Below are 14989 nucleotides of genomic sequence, written 5' to 3'. Positions count from 1 at the left end.
CTCAACACAGTTCTATTGAGTCAGAAACACTGGGATTAGTTCTAGCAATTTGTGTTTGAAAAGCTTTCTAGGTGACTTTTAAAAATATATATATATATCTTTATTGAGTTCAGAGAGGAAAGGAGAGGGAGAGAGAGATAGAAACATCCATGATGAGAGAGAACCATGGATCATCTGCCTCCTGCACTCCCAGCACTGGGGGTCAAGCCTGCAACCCGGACATGTGCCCCAACGAGGAATCAATCCCAGGACCCTTCAGTCCACAGGCTGTTGCTCTATCCACTGAGCCACACCAGCTAGGGCTTTCTAGGTGACTTTGATGTATGCTGAAGATTGACCCTGGGAGACTATTCTTTGGGGTATTTCTGCACTTCTCAGATCAGTTTTTGTTCCAGACTATCTTTTCAGAAAAAAAACCTGCCCTCTGTTTGTATAGCAGACAGAGGCATGTCTCTTTTCAGGCTAGAAGGCAGGTTTGACCAGTATAATAAGAAAACACTTTGGGGCAGAGATTGCACAGGTTTGCTAGTAGTCCCTAATACAAGATTGGGACTTTCCTAAGTTTGGTGCTTCTCACTGTGACAGGGACGCCCTGTGTGTTCAACTTCCACCCGTTTCTGCTTTCACAAAATCCTTATGGAACTTGGGGAGCAAGGGAATGTGAGCAGCAAAAGGATTGTGCAAGTCAGGAGTTACATTTGAGACATAATGAAGAGAGTTTGACTAGAAGGAAGGCTACTAAATAAAGTAGTTGAAGGAGAGACAGTAGAGATAACTAACTCTAGATTTATGAGAATTTGGGATGGCAGGTTGAAGAATATGAACTTAAGATGTTGAATGGACAGAATCTTAGGAATTTGGAATATTAAGCATAGAGACTAGAGAAAGGAAGACTATTTAAGATGCAACTGTAACTGTTCAAGCATTATATGTTACAGATGTCATGGTGAAGAAGATGAATAGCTGATGATTTTTTAAAAATTAATTGAGGAATAAATATGAACTCCTGATATATTTTATCTTAACAGTATTACCTCACTCTCTACATTGAAAAGGCCAAAAAGCAATGATCCGCCCAATAACAATGACCACCCTCACTGGTAAAAATACTTCCTGAAAGTAGCAGTGCTTTTTGAAGAAATAATTAATTCCAAAGCAGGAACAGCAAATATACAAGATGATAGATTTGGCCAAAAGAACTTTGGAGCCAATTTATAGTGGCTCTCACAAGCAATAGAGGGCATAATATTAATATTAATATGGATCAAATTACATTGAACTGAAACACATCAAATATACTTAGAAATATGAATTTGTTATGGTAGTAAAAAAAATGAATATTAATTGCGGAACTTGGAAAAAAAGAAAAAATTATGCATTTTAGGTAACCAAATAGTATGTGCAGAAAATTTATGGTAGTATCCCAGATAATAAATGAAGAAGAAATGATTAAATTAGAATGTCACCATTCTATAACCTCTAATGAACTATCTGATCTGGGTGCTAAAAAGAAATGGCCATTGACATCCTAAATGAGAGGCATATAGGCATTATGATCCTCATTATAGAAAAATACAACATGGTCTATGAAGTAGTTTTTCTAAAAAAACAATCTTAATCTGATCAAGGTTATAATTTAGAAAAGAGTGAACAATGCTGCCTCAACAGTGGGGAGAGTGAACAATGCTGCCTCAACATCTGGACACATGTGTAGCTGTCACAACTTGGGGTGCATGTGTACTACTGGAATATAGTGGGTAGAGGCCAGGGATGCTGATAAATATCCTACAATGCCCAGAAAAATAAACAAATATCTGGCAATAAATACCAATAGTGTTGAGGTTAAGAAATCCTGATTTATGGGAAATGAAGGGGTGAGGTCATATTAAGTGATACTACTGAAATATTAATAGCAAAATCTCAGTGGTATGAAATTATAAGAAAAAAGACACAGTTCTTCCAAAAATAATTAAATATTAAAGGAATAAAAATAAAAGGAATAGGTAATGTATTGACCTAAAGAGATAAGAAACAGATCAACAATAAAAGGTGAAGGCTTTATTTGGATTCTGATTCAAATAAACTGGTTTAAAAAAGTTGACATTTATGGGACAATTAGAAATTTGAACACTGACTGGATAGTTAATTGATATTAAAGAAGATTTGGTTGTGATAATGGTATTATTATTTTAAAGAAAGAGATCTTATCGTCTAGAAATACATATGGAAATATGGATGAATATGTGATGTCTCAAATTTGCTTAAAATTAACACAGGAAGAGGGAAGTGGCTAGAGAAATGAATCCTTGATCAGCTGATATGTTAACAATTCAGATTTAGGAATGAGAGATATGAGTAGAGCTGCTGTGGGAGCAAATACATTAACTTGTGTTCAAAGACCCAAACCAAAGCTGCCTTTGTTTGCTAAATGCAAACTAAACAAAAGCCAGTTAGCTGGAAAAGCACAGGGGACTAAGAACATAATTCGTATTCTTCTCTTGAGAAGGCAAAACTGATGAAACATCCAACTCCTTATTTGGGTACACCACCATGAGTATTTGACACTAGTCACTGAGATTCTCATGTCAGCTTATTAAAGGCGGCTGTCAAAGTTCATGGAAATGATTGAAATAAAGGCCCCTAAATAATGTCCTTTTAGATTTTTTTTTTTTGGTTTTGTTTCCACTTTAAAAACTAAGTGAGGGAATAAAAATAAATAAGAAAGCTTCAGGCTTTCTAGCAAAGGTTGAGGGACATGACAATATAATAAAAACCATTAACAGATTTTTGTGACTATCCACTATGTTCTATATACTATACTAGGTACAAGATACTCTTGATCTCATTTATGTTTTATACATTAAACCCGACCACAGCATGATAAGTGGGACCCCCAAAGCTGCATTGCATTAAATATGAGGTCATAATATTATGGGGTTAATAGAATTTCCCAGGTGAGGCCGTGCTTACTGGAAATTTTGGAAGTGTGGGGGTGCCATCATTTTGCGGGGAGGTATATCAACTGCTGGGAGTTGTACATTCTGACTTAAATAGCAGTGGGAATGTTTCTGGATCCTGTAGTTGCCAGGAAAGTGGCAGTGATTTCAAAAATCTTTTGGTTAGTTGCTGCCTGTTTTGTGGTTAAGGTCCAGGGATATGGGGGCAGAACAGTAGTAGGAATGGACAGCACACCCTTTGCTTCCCAATTTCCCAAACCAGATTTCTGTTGCTTCCTAACCTATCCTTGCTCTCTTCTCCCTAGGAAGTGAAAGTGAGCTGACATCAACTCATTTTATCCCTAATTTGCCTTTTCATGGGGTTGAACATGCGAAAGAGCAGGTGATGTTCTGATTATGAAGATGGAAAGACAGCTTCAGCAATAGTAGACAATTGAAAGCAATTTATTCAACCTCAAGGATGCATACAAGGTGTCAATATTCAATCCCAGGATTGTCTTTTGGAGACACTCATGATTTGTAGGTCATAATCTATGCTGAGTTGAGAAGATAAATTGAATGAGATTGGAAGTTTCACCTCTCCAGAAATGTGTTCTTTCAAATGTTTCTAAATCAATTTTTAAGTGAAAAATCAAATTAAAAAATTATTTTAAATGAAAAACAGAAAATTGGTTGATGCTAATATATTTCTAAAGTCAAGATTATTGAAAGAAGCATTATATCTCAGACATTACAGAAAATCATGCGACAGAAAACAAAAAGTATTTGGAAAAGTAAATGGATAATTCTTCAAATCCAGAACTAATTCTGATCTTTTCCCATCAAGTTTACAATTTCATTGTAAACTTCTTGAGGGGCATCCATTGCCCAGATGAAATCCAAGTGATTGTAAAAGGGAATATTCTTGTGGTAAATGAGATTAGGGAGCTTTGGAAGCAAAAGGTCAACATCTTGAGGGTCAGCCAACCAATCTTTGCCGCCATTCCACACTGCAATTGGCACATTCATGTCTGTCACACTGTAGATGGGAGGTGTGGGCTAAGATACAAGAGAGAAAGAACCACAGTTTTCATAGGTATCTGCACTTTAAACCCCAATACGTATTCCTTGGGTAGCTTATACAACCTAAACTGGCCTACGTATTTTTTATTGAGGTATAATTGTCATAAAACCTTAAATTAATTTTAGGTGTACAACATAATGTTTTGATATATGCATATATTGTGAAATGGGTCAAAACAATAAATCTGGTTAATTTCTTTCACTTAACATAGTTGCAATTTTGTTTTCTTGTGATGAGAATTTTTAAGATTCACTCTCTTGGCCACTTTCAAATATACAATACAGTATTATTAATGGTAGTACCATGCTATACATTTGCATTCTCAGGAGTCATTTGTTTTATAACTGGAAGTTTGTAAACTTTTTACCATCTTCACCCATTTTGCCCACTACCCTTGTCTCTGGCATCCACCAATCTGTTCTCTATAGCCATGAGCTCAGTTATATTGTTGTTTGTTTTTCTGTTTTAGATTCCACATCTGAGATCATATAGTATTTATCTTTCTCTTAGCCTAATGCCCTCAAATTTCATCAATGTTGTCGCAAATGTCATAACCTAGTTTTACAAGTAAATTCTAAACAACAATTGCTCAAAGAAAGTCACCTTTACCCAGAGAGCAATTTGGATGCAAAATGATTTAGATCAGTGCTTCTCAAATTTAACAGCTTGAGAATCACTTAGGGATCTTGTGAAAATGAAAATTCTGATTCAGCACATCTAGGGGAAGACCCCAGGTTCTGCATTCCCAGGTGATGCGGCTGTTGCTGTTCCTGAACCATGTGGGAGTAGTGAGGCTTTAGATAACAATGCTTACAAACTAAAAATTTATATTTCAACTCCTGCTGAAGGAAGTCACCTTTCTTGGGTTCTAACTGCAATAGATTGTTTCTACCCAAAAAGTCTAAAGTATGATCTCCTCAAAATGTCCTGATTCATTTATTTTGGTTTTGCATTGACTTACCAGTATGGTCAGTCTGTAGATTAATCAGTTCATTTAAGAAGCTGTCTGTGTTAAATACTTGCCTGAGTTTACATAATGTTGGTTCAAATTCTGAGAAAAGCTATCATCAGACCCATTTCCTATTTCTAGAAAATTGCCATTCACACATAACCTTTATAAAGGCTCATAAAGCAGGACCACAAAAAAGAGAGAAAGAGAGAATTTTCCTACAGAATTTTGCTGGTTTTTTTATGTCATATTCTCAAGAAAACTAATCCCAAATATTTTTTTTTCTGTTGTCACCTTAAGAAATGGGCAACTTTCCACAACAAAGGATTTTACTATGTGCAGTTTTCCTTAATATTTTAATACCCTATTTTAGTTGAAGATCATCCTTAGCAATTAACAGCTTGCTTGGAGGGAGGGCGGATTTGGGATTAGGTTATTCTGGTCTTAATCCTTCAAAATGGTGTCCATGGATTACTGGTTTTAGAGCCCCGTAGAAAGACCGACTCAAAGCAAGCATCTGTTTCAAGTGTTTGAGGAGGTGATGGTTGGGGGTGGAGAGTGTTTTCAACAAATGTTTGATCTGATGATGTTCTAAAAACATCTTTAAAGCCATCAGAGATGTTTTAAAAATGGGGGCATCTTCTCTACACATAGGATATTGTGATGAAAGACATAAATTCCTTCTAAATATTGAGGCCTGGAAGCGGATGAAAATTAGTAGTTTTGTTCAGCTACCACTTGGGTGGAAAATTTTGGGGTATGGTAAGGAGGAGAAGGGGAGAATTACAAAAAAAAATGTAGGTGTTCCCCTTGTTCATATTTAGCCAGTGGTAATCTGAGAGTTTACTCTGTGTGAAGGATTGATAGACATTATCCCATTAAATATTATCAATAACTCCCTGAATGTAGGAGAAGAGATGAAGAAACTATTGCCTGAACTCATACTGACCTCAAAGAGGGCAGACTCCAAAGTATGGGTTCTTTGTGCTACCAAAAGTGGGAAGAGCGCACAATGTGTCTGCCTGCCCCCCAAGGGGCCTTCTGCTGAGAACGATTCCCACCCTCGACCTGCAAGCACACCATCCTTCTTTTATATCTGGAAATGTGATGGAGTCACTCTCCTGGCTGATAACAAAGGAGAGGATATTGTTTAAAAAGACCGGAGATTCCAGCTCTATCTCATGAACAGTCAGAATTACTGGTTTATTATACTAGTTAATTGCACTTTGGAGAGAACAGCTTGCTGGGGGACAGGGAGTCTGGGATACAGGGCAGGTCTGTCTAATGTGGTGAGGGGTGAGGAATTCATTCTAAGTTTGTCACATGTAGGGATGTGTTATTTCCAGAGCAGCTCGAATGAGCACAGCCACTGGAACATGAGAACCCATTGGGACAACGAGAGACCATGGTGATGTTTGACATGATGAAGGAATGACAAGGAAATAATATTCTACTTTATTATTTCTGTAAGGCTAGGTTTAGGCACTAACATTCCTTTGGAAAATATATGCACAGCTATCATAATTTCATCTTTAACCTTTTAAAGATTTGTCTTTGAAAATGTGAATGATTTTAACTTTAAGAAGCTTACCTGATTAAAGTGCATCATGTTCTGAACCGGGCTTCCCCAGTCAAAAGCTTGAAATTTCCCAGACTTAACAGCCTAATGTAGAGAAAAGAAGAACACAAGGAAATAAAAACTCTGATTGCTATGTGAAATATAAAACCCAAACATGTCCAAGTAGTATAACTTCCCATTAAAACAATTACAAGTATTAAAAAACTTTTTTTCCTTCCGAAAATAAAATCTATTAATCACCCAGGACAAGGTATTGATGCAAATTTAAATGCAGCTTTGCCTTCATAAAAATCATTCATTTCTTTGCTGCCCAGAGTACCTGTTTTCATAGGATTTCCACTCACATGGAATGACAGTTATTTTTAGCTGGTAGTCCCATGCCAGAAAAATTCCCCAACAGGAACATTTGACAGGATATTTTGAAAATGTGCTTTAGGTTAAGGCTCACAAAATAAATTTTAACAGCATTTGCAAAATGATACCTGAGACCAATGGAGCATGTTTTGAACAGAAGTCCCTGCTGGATTATGTGATAGATATACATCCAAGCGACTCTAGGAAGAAAACACACACATGCACACTCACACTTAGATCTTCATTTTGTTTCTAAGATGTAAGTTTTCCTGACACTGTGCTGAAAAGACATAAATATCTAAGCTAAGATGTAAGCTTTCCTGAACCAGTTCAGGTGTTTGAGGGCAGCATTTATTGGAAGGATATGAACAACACAGTTGTCCGTCACTTTAGAGCTTGCACAGGCGAACTCATCTAATTCATAGCCACCCAAACAGGAGAGTTTATCATCTCCATTTTATCAAAATGGGAAACTTCTTGCTTTGAAGAACTGTGTGTGTGTGTGTGTGTATGTATAAATGACAGTATATATATATATATATATATATATATATATATATATATATAGTGAGTTGTGATTATTTTTTCTACATAAAGGGACAATGGGGTGATGGAAGGGATCTGCAGGGGACAAAACTTGGAGCAATGACTTGTGATTTCTGTTAGGCTTATCTGTATATCACGTACACAATTCTGAAGCTACTCCTAGTTCTTATAAAGTACCATTTCTAAGTGATGATGGGACAAGTAATAAAAAACTGTTGCTCCAAATATTCAGAATAGAAATTTCAATGCATACAAACCATGTTCAAGTTCTTATGGTCGAATCCACAAATGAGAAATAAAGCATTGCTGCAGAGCTCATTTAGTATCTTCCGGGAGCACAATTCAGTGCCCAGGAATTCATCAAAATAATTATGTGGGAAGAATTCTTTGTTACCAAATATAACCTGAAAAATAAAAGCATCAGAGGGTTAGAAAAATCGAGCTGCGGAAAGTACTAATTAATTTGTCTAATTTACCAGTTCAGGTGTAAATAGGCTGATATTTTCATAGTTTTAATGCTGTTTTAGGAATTTCAAACATATTCAAATAATTCCCACAATAAAGTTGTGGAATAAGCAGGGGATATATTAATACTGGGTATTTGTTGTTACATTGAGAACTGTACTGACTGCTGAGAATGAGTATAAAACACAAAAGAATTAGAGTCTAGTTGGGGTAATAAGAGTTATGAAATAAAATCATAAAACAGCATGGCAGAATGCAGAATGTCACAACTAAGTTCAAGATGTGTGATTTCAATAATAAATCATGAAAAGATCAGAAAGGAAAATGGTGACGCTGAACCATATTTTCAGCTAAGTCTTCAGAAAGACAAGGAGGCTAGGTAGTTGTTTTTTAAAAAATATATATATTTTTTATTGATTTTTTACAGAGAGGAAGGGAGAGGGATAGAGAGTTAGGAACATCGATGAGAGAGAAACATCAATCAGCTGCCTCTTGCACACCCCCTACTGGGGATGTGCCCGCAACCAAGGTACATGCCCTTGACTGGAATCAGACCTGGGACCCTTCAGTCCTCAGGCGGACGCTCTATCCACTAAGCCAAACCAGTTAGGGCGAGGTTAGGTAGTTTAATAATGGAAAGGATTGGACTTAACTCTTCTTGAGCAAAATAGACATTTTGTCATCCCCATTTTATACATGAGAAAACATGAGGCTAATAGTCAAGGTCTTGGGCTAATTAGAACTGATTATAACTAGAATCTTGATCCAAGACTCTGACTTAAGGTCTAATGTATTTTTGTTGTTGTTGTTTGTTTTTGTTTGTTTGTTTTCCACTCTCTACATCGCCTATGAGAAAATATGAGTACCAGTAGGAGATAAGTTCTGTATCAATGTAGCCTGGATCATCATAAAATCTTGCACTTTGAATAAAAGCTTTGATTCTAAGTAAAGTTTTATAGGTTTTAGACACACATGTTGATTAAGAGTCAAAAGAAGTGAATAGGACAAAATCAGACAAGGAAATGTCATCATTACATTGGATAGCTTGAGGCTAAACTATTCTTTTAAAGGAAACTGTGTATGTGATGGTTTTCATGGGTGGGAGAAGTAGGTGATTAAGCTTCAGAAAAAATAAATATTATTAATTCCCTGCCAGGTATGCCTACTTAATATTTATGGTTTGTTGAAATCTATACTACTGCCCTAAGAAATCCCTATTTAAAGAGAAAGGAGCTCTTAGGAAAAGGCATAGAAAGCCAAGAGTATTTAAAGAGGGGTCTCAAAGTCCTTGCCTCACTCAACCATTATTTTTCTCTTTCTCCTTTTCCCTTCCCTTCCCTTCCCTTCCCTTCCCTCCCCTCCCCTCCCCTCTCCTCCCTTCCCTTTCTATCTTATTCTTCCTCTTTATAGTTTTCTTGGCCCAGTTAGTTTCAGTTCTTTTTTAAAAAAAAAAAAAAAATATATATATATATATATATATTGATTTTTTACAGAGAGAAAGGGAGAGAGATAGAGAGTCAGAAACATCAATGAGAGAGAAACATTGATTAGCTGCCTCCTGCACACCCCCTACTGAGGATGTGCCAGCAACCAAGGTACATGCCCTTGACCGGAATCGAACCTGGGACCCTTCAGTCTGCAGGCCGATGCTCTATCCACTGAGCCAAACCGGTTAGGGCTGGTTTCAGCTCTTATTGGACTATTTTGTTTTGGTTTTATTTCCCCTTCCCTGCTCCAGTGGTGGAATCCCAGTCTTGACAGAGCTGAATGGAGTGCTTGGTATACGAAATATCTATGAGGGCATTGCTAAGCCACACAAAGTAATCAAGACCAAAGAAATGTACAGGGATCTCACAGGCTTTAGTGGGTATTCAAATGTGGCCAGTGCTATGCAAGAAATAGTAGAGTACTAGTAAATATGTACATCTTTATTCTGAATGCAAACATGATTGGTCACTAGGTGTTTTTGCATCTTTCCATCCCTTTGAAATCCACGGACAATTTGATATCTTACATTCAGTTAAAAAGAATCACATACCTTGAAGAGAAATGAAGGAATAAGTTTAAGTTCTTTTAACGGGCTTTTGATGTATTTCACAGTAGCAACTGGAGCTAATGCGTAGAAGGCTTTGATTTTTTTAGCCAGTTTGGGATTAGTAGAAAAGGCAATAAAACCTGAAACAGAACGACAAAGAAATCGGTGAAGTGTGTGTGTGTGTGTGTGTGTGTGTGTGTGTGTGTGTGTGCAAGCGTGTATGTTACAACTGTGACATTACTTTAGGTTTAATAGGATTGCCATCTGAGGAAACCTGGGAGATTAACCATCAGTGCTTGTTCAAGTTAATCAGATTCTATTATTTTTTAACATTTGTTTTGTTTCCACAGATTCTCTATGAGGATATGGGCCTAGAGCTTTTAAAAAGTTATAATGAGCTCTTTTATCTGACTGTAGAAATAGGATAATCATATTGTTGCAAAAAAGAGTTATTTGTACTACTCCAGGCTCAGATCACTTGCACTTGCCATTCCCTCTTCCTGGAACACTAGCCTTCCAGGTATGCAATGCCCACGCCTCACTCCCTGACCTCCTTCATTGCTTGGAGGGTGGTTGGTGCTGTCCCCTATTTAAAACCGCCGTGTACCCCTCTGATGCTTCCTAATATCCTTCCTTCATTTACTTTTCTTTCCATAGCATTACCATTATCTGATCAACTTTATATTTTACTTTTTAATCTTTGTTATTTTCTCTGCCTCCTCCCACTGGACAGAGATTTTAATCTGTTTTATTTATTGCTGTATTCTCAGGACATCTGGTAGATGCTCCATTAATATGACTGAGTAAATGGAATCAATTCAGTGCAGAGGCTGTGTGGTTTCAGAGCATGGGCTTGTGTGTCAGAGTGCCTGGGCTGGTAAATGAGCTACCTCATCCTATATAATAAAAGGCTAATATGAAATTCAACCAGTGGAACGACTGGTTACTGTGACGCACACTGACCAGCAGGGGACAGACGCTCAACACAGGAGCTGACCCCTGGTGGTCAATACGCTCCCAAAAGGGGAGTGCTGCTCAGCCAGAAGCCAGGCTCATTGCTGGTGAGCACAGTGGCAGTGGCGGGAGCCTCTCCCACCTCCACGGCAGTGCTGAGGATGTCTGACTGCTGGCTTAGGCCTGCTCCCCACATTCTCCGGCAGTCGGACATCCCCTGAGGGCTTCAGACTATGAGAGGGTACAGGCTGGGCTGAGGGACACCTCTCCTCCAGTGCATGAATTTTGTGCACCAGGCCTCTAGTTTGTAATAACTATGTTACTTTGCACAAATTATTTACCCCCTGTTTGTTTCCCCATGTATACAATAGGAATAATAATTGTTCCTATACCATCAGGTTGTTGAAGACATTATATTATATATGTAATGAATGGAAAGCAATAGCGCAATGACTAACACACCTGCAACTGGAAAGGGTCTGTGTGAATTAAACCACCTTCTCTGACTACTTTACCTACCAATGGTGGTGCCCTGGGAATGGCCAACATAGTGTAGCTTTTCCTGTCCAGTTTTCTTTACAATGAAGTCAATTGTGGCTGGAAGGTCATATTTAGCCATTTCATCGAAGCTGCAAGAAAAAAAAGACAAAATAAGACAACATATTTCCTTGCTATAATTTCTAAAAGTCAAACATGTTCATAGCTCAGGCTCCCTTTGAGAAATTGAACACTAGATTCCCTAAGCATTAGTGAGTGCTAGGTGCTCTTTCGGGTGGCTTCTTATAAAGAGTTGACATCATTTCTGAAGCACAGCGTTAAAGCCACATTTTAATCAAAGCAAGGTAATATCTGTAGCTGGGATTATTTCTATCCCTAAAACAATGTCAGATTTAATAATAATTTGTATGCAGTGTTCCACTGTTGTTTCATATGAACTATATCCCTCTCTATTTTATTCTTCACAAATCAGCCCGAATGACTTTTGAAAGTGAAAATGGGATTATGCTGCTCCCTTGTTTAAAACTTTTCATTGGCAACTCATTAAATTTAGAATGAGCTGCAAGGCCCTACCATGGTCTATACAGCCCTTGTCAACATGGCCCTTGTCAACATCTCTAGTCTCCTCTCATGTCGCTCTGCCTCTTCCTCACTATAGTCAGGACACACAGGCTTCCTTTCAGTTCTGAGCATTTTTGTTATTAGCCAAATTGTTTTCAGTTCTCCACTTCCATGAGTAATTTTCAGGAATAAGGCACAAAAGGGACCTTAACAGAAAGGCTTTGATAATATGTCCATGGTGTCAAATTTCATTGCTCCTACCCCAACCTCGATAGTAATATTGACTCAGATTGCTGTTCTTAACCCCCAACTAGGTTTAACATCCTCTTGAATCCATATGGATGTTCCTTTTCAAATCTACTCCGGAGAGAAAATGTCCTTGCTTCCGTCATTGTGCTCATTCCATTTGGAAAAGCATCATCAGAAACATAAAGCGTAATTCCCAAATACTGGGAAATGAGGTCACAGAGAGTGAAAAACCGACCCTTAAAAAACTGCCCTTGCAATGACGTATATGGAAGAATCCAAGAAACAATTAGAATGAAAATTACTTCCTTCTCTTCTTACTTGGAATATAATATATTGAAGTGGGACTGAATTGAATGGGGTGAACACCCATGCTTTTTAAACTCAATATTTACTTTTGTGTCCCTTGTTAATTGTTCCTTTTCTTTACCTGAAAGCCCAGAATTCAGCGGAGTTTGGTGAATAGTATATATTCCTCCTGGCCCAGGTGTTTCCCCTGCTGTTCCCCAGCCACACGTCATAACCAGCGTCGGCCAGAAGGAAGCCCAGGCTGTTGTTGGGCAGGTTGGCAATCCAGTTTGTGGCTGATGTGAGCAAACCATGTTGCAAGAACACAACAGGTCTCTGGCCTAAAGAAGAATATTATTTAAAAGCTGTACAAACACATCTCTCCTTCTAAGATAAATTATAATGATAGAAACAGACTTTCATATCACTAGAATTAAACATTTCCTTGAGTTGACTATTATTTTAGTCACCTACCTGAAGTATGGTGATGGTTTCTCAGATGACAAAACTTATCAAATGATAGGCTTTAAATATGTGCAGTTTATTGTATGCCAATTATGCCTCCAAAAACTATTGAAAAAAATTATATCCTAAACAATTCAGCATGATGTTAATTTAAGTGGCCTTGCTTAATTGTATGCTTTTTGTACTGAATAACTTTTCTACAATGAGAAAAAGATAAATTTTTAATAGTACTAGCAAAAATGACCTTTATCTTGTTTAGCAAATGAGCCTTGAATTGCCTTCCCTTTCTCCCTCTGCAACACACACACTGGCTCTCTCTCCTAGATCCTCTAGGACTGCGCTCAGTTTAATTTTAGAGAGCAAGTTTTCCTTCACTTCTCCTCCTTAGGTGCCTTTGTCAGGACTTCTAGCTTCATATCCTGTGCACACTTCTAGCATTGCTCTGATCACACACTATAATCATCTGTTTATCCCTCTCATTCGTTTGATGGTGACCTCCTTGAAGAAATGACTTCACCACTGTTTCCAGAATGATCAGGGATTAAGTCTAGGAAAAAAATTAAAGGTGGAGAAAGAGGAGGAAGAGAACAAGGAAGGCGTGAATGGTGGAAAAGAGAGAGGGAAGGAGGAAGGAAGAACGAGGGGGAGAGGGGGGAGAGGAAAAAGGCGAAGAAGGTTATACCTCTAGTCTCTGCATTTCTCTTCCCATAAGGAATTCTGTAGACCTCTAGAATATAACCATCTTCAGTTATGACTTCATATTCTTCACTTGGGTATCCCCAATAAGAAATCATCTGACTCTGGTGAGGAAAAATCAAAACTTTTTTAGTTTACTTCTGAAATGCATCTAGTAAGTAGATATTGTTATATTTAATTGAGCATGTAAAAGCTACTATAGTCCTAAGTCATGGTAATATCTTGGTTTTGTAGGTGTACGTTTTTCCTCCAGCAACTTACAATATTCATAGTCACTTCAGGGCTTTCATGATTTAATGCTCCAAAGAAACCGTGTGTAGTTCCAAGAGCAGATATCAAACTTGCCACTGTTAATAGTAACCACATTTTGGGTTCTGCCTGAAATAGAAGAATAGTTTGTGCCATGTTAATCTATTACACTTTCATAATTCTCCTATTTTTGTTCATTTTATCTTCATGTAAAGTAGAGAAATGCTTAAGTTTTATTATATTCTGTTGAGCAAAAACCTGAGACGTGGATGTTAGCACACGCATTTTAATGCTTAGCGTGTTTTCCCCATATTTGATTCCTTTTGTTTAGGAACATTTCCATTTGGTTTTGAAGTGATTTGAAAAAAACTTAATTGATTAAAAAAAAAAGTCTTCTGCCCTGGATGGGTTGCTCAGTGGGTTGGAGTGTTGTCCCATACACCAAAAGGTTGTGGGTTTGGTTCCCGGTCAAGGCACATACCTAGGTTGTAGGTTTCATCTGTGGTCTGAGCACATACAGGAGACAACCTATCAATGTTTCTCTTTCACTTCGATGTTTGTTTGTTTCTCTCTCTCCTTCTCCCTTCTGATCTCTCTAAAATCAATAAAAACACGTCCTCGGGTAAGCATTTAAAAAGACTCCTAGCCCTAGCTGGTTTTGCTCAGTGGATAGAGCACCAGCCTACAGACTGAAGGGTCCTGAGTTCAATTCTGGTCAGGGGCACATGCCCAGGTTGCGGGCTCGATCCCCAGTAGGGGGTGTGCAGGAGACAGCCAATTGATTTTCTCTCATCATAGATGTTTCTATCTCTCTCTTCCTGTCCTTTCCTCTCTGAAATCAATAAAAAATTTTTTTTTTAAAAAAACGTCTTCTAATTGTCTGGCATAATGTTATATTCCAATTATGCCTTATATTTAACTTATTTTGAGAGTCCAAAGTTGGGGTGTGTGTGTGAGGCATTGTGTGGGCATTTGATTCTTCTAGATGCTATCTCAATATAACAAGTATTCAAAACAATTATAATGTTTTAAATATTGTTTATAATAATCACTCCATAAATATTTATCATGAGGTAATTATGTG

General features: G+C 37.7%; 1 protein-coding gene across 1 annotated transcript; it reads right to left on the bottom strand.

The window, feature by feature from the left end:
- Window positions 1-3382: 3382 nt before the first annotated feature.
- LOC308528607 (gastric triacylglycerol lipase-like) lies at window positions 3383-14022 on the bottom strand (the record flags this gene model as incomplete). The annotated part of the gene is made up of 9 exons (XM_081104302.1): window positions 3383-3995; window positions 6561-6632; window positions 7031-7102; window positions 7706-7852; window positions 9952-10088; window positions 11422-11531; window positions 12638-12836; window positions 13643-13760; window positions 13918-14022. The coding sequence occupies 9 exons, from the start codon at window positions 14020-14022 to the stop codon at window positions 3759-3761; spliced, it is 1197 nt and encodes a 398-aa protein (XP_080960428.1). The 3' UTR covers window positions 3383-3758.
- Window positions 14023-14989: the final 967 nt, after the last annotated feature.

Source organism: Myotis nattereri (genome assembly GCF_964212035.1).
Source record: "Myotis nattereri genome assembly, chromosome: 13".
Taxonomy (NCBI): domain Eukaryota; kingdom Metazoa; phylum Chordata; class Mammalia; order Chiroptera; family Vespertilionidae; genus Myotis; species Myotis nattereri.
The sequence above is the reverse complement of the archived record's forward strand: the minus strand, read 5'-3'. Positions and strand labels throughout refer to the sequence as shown.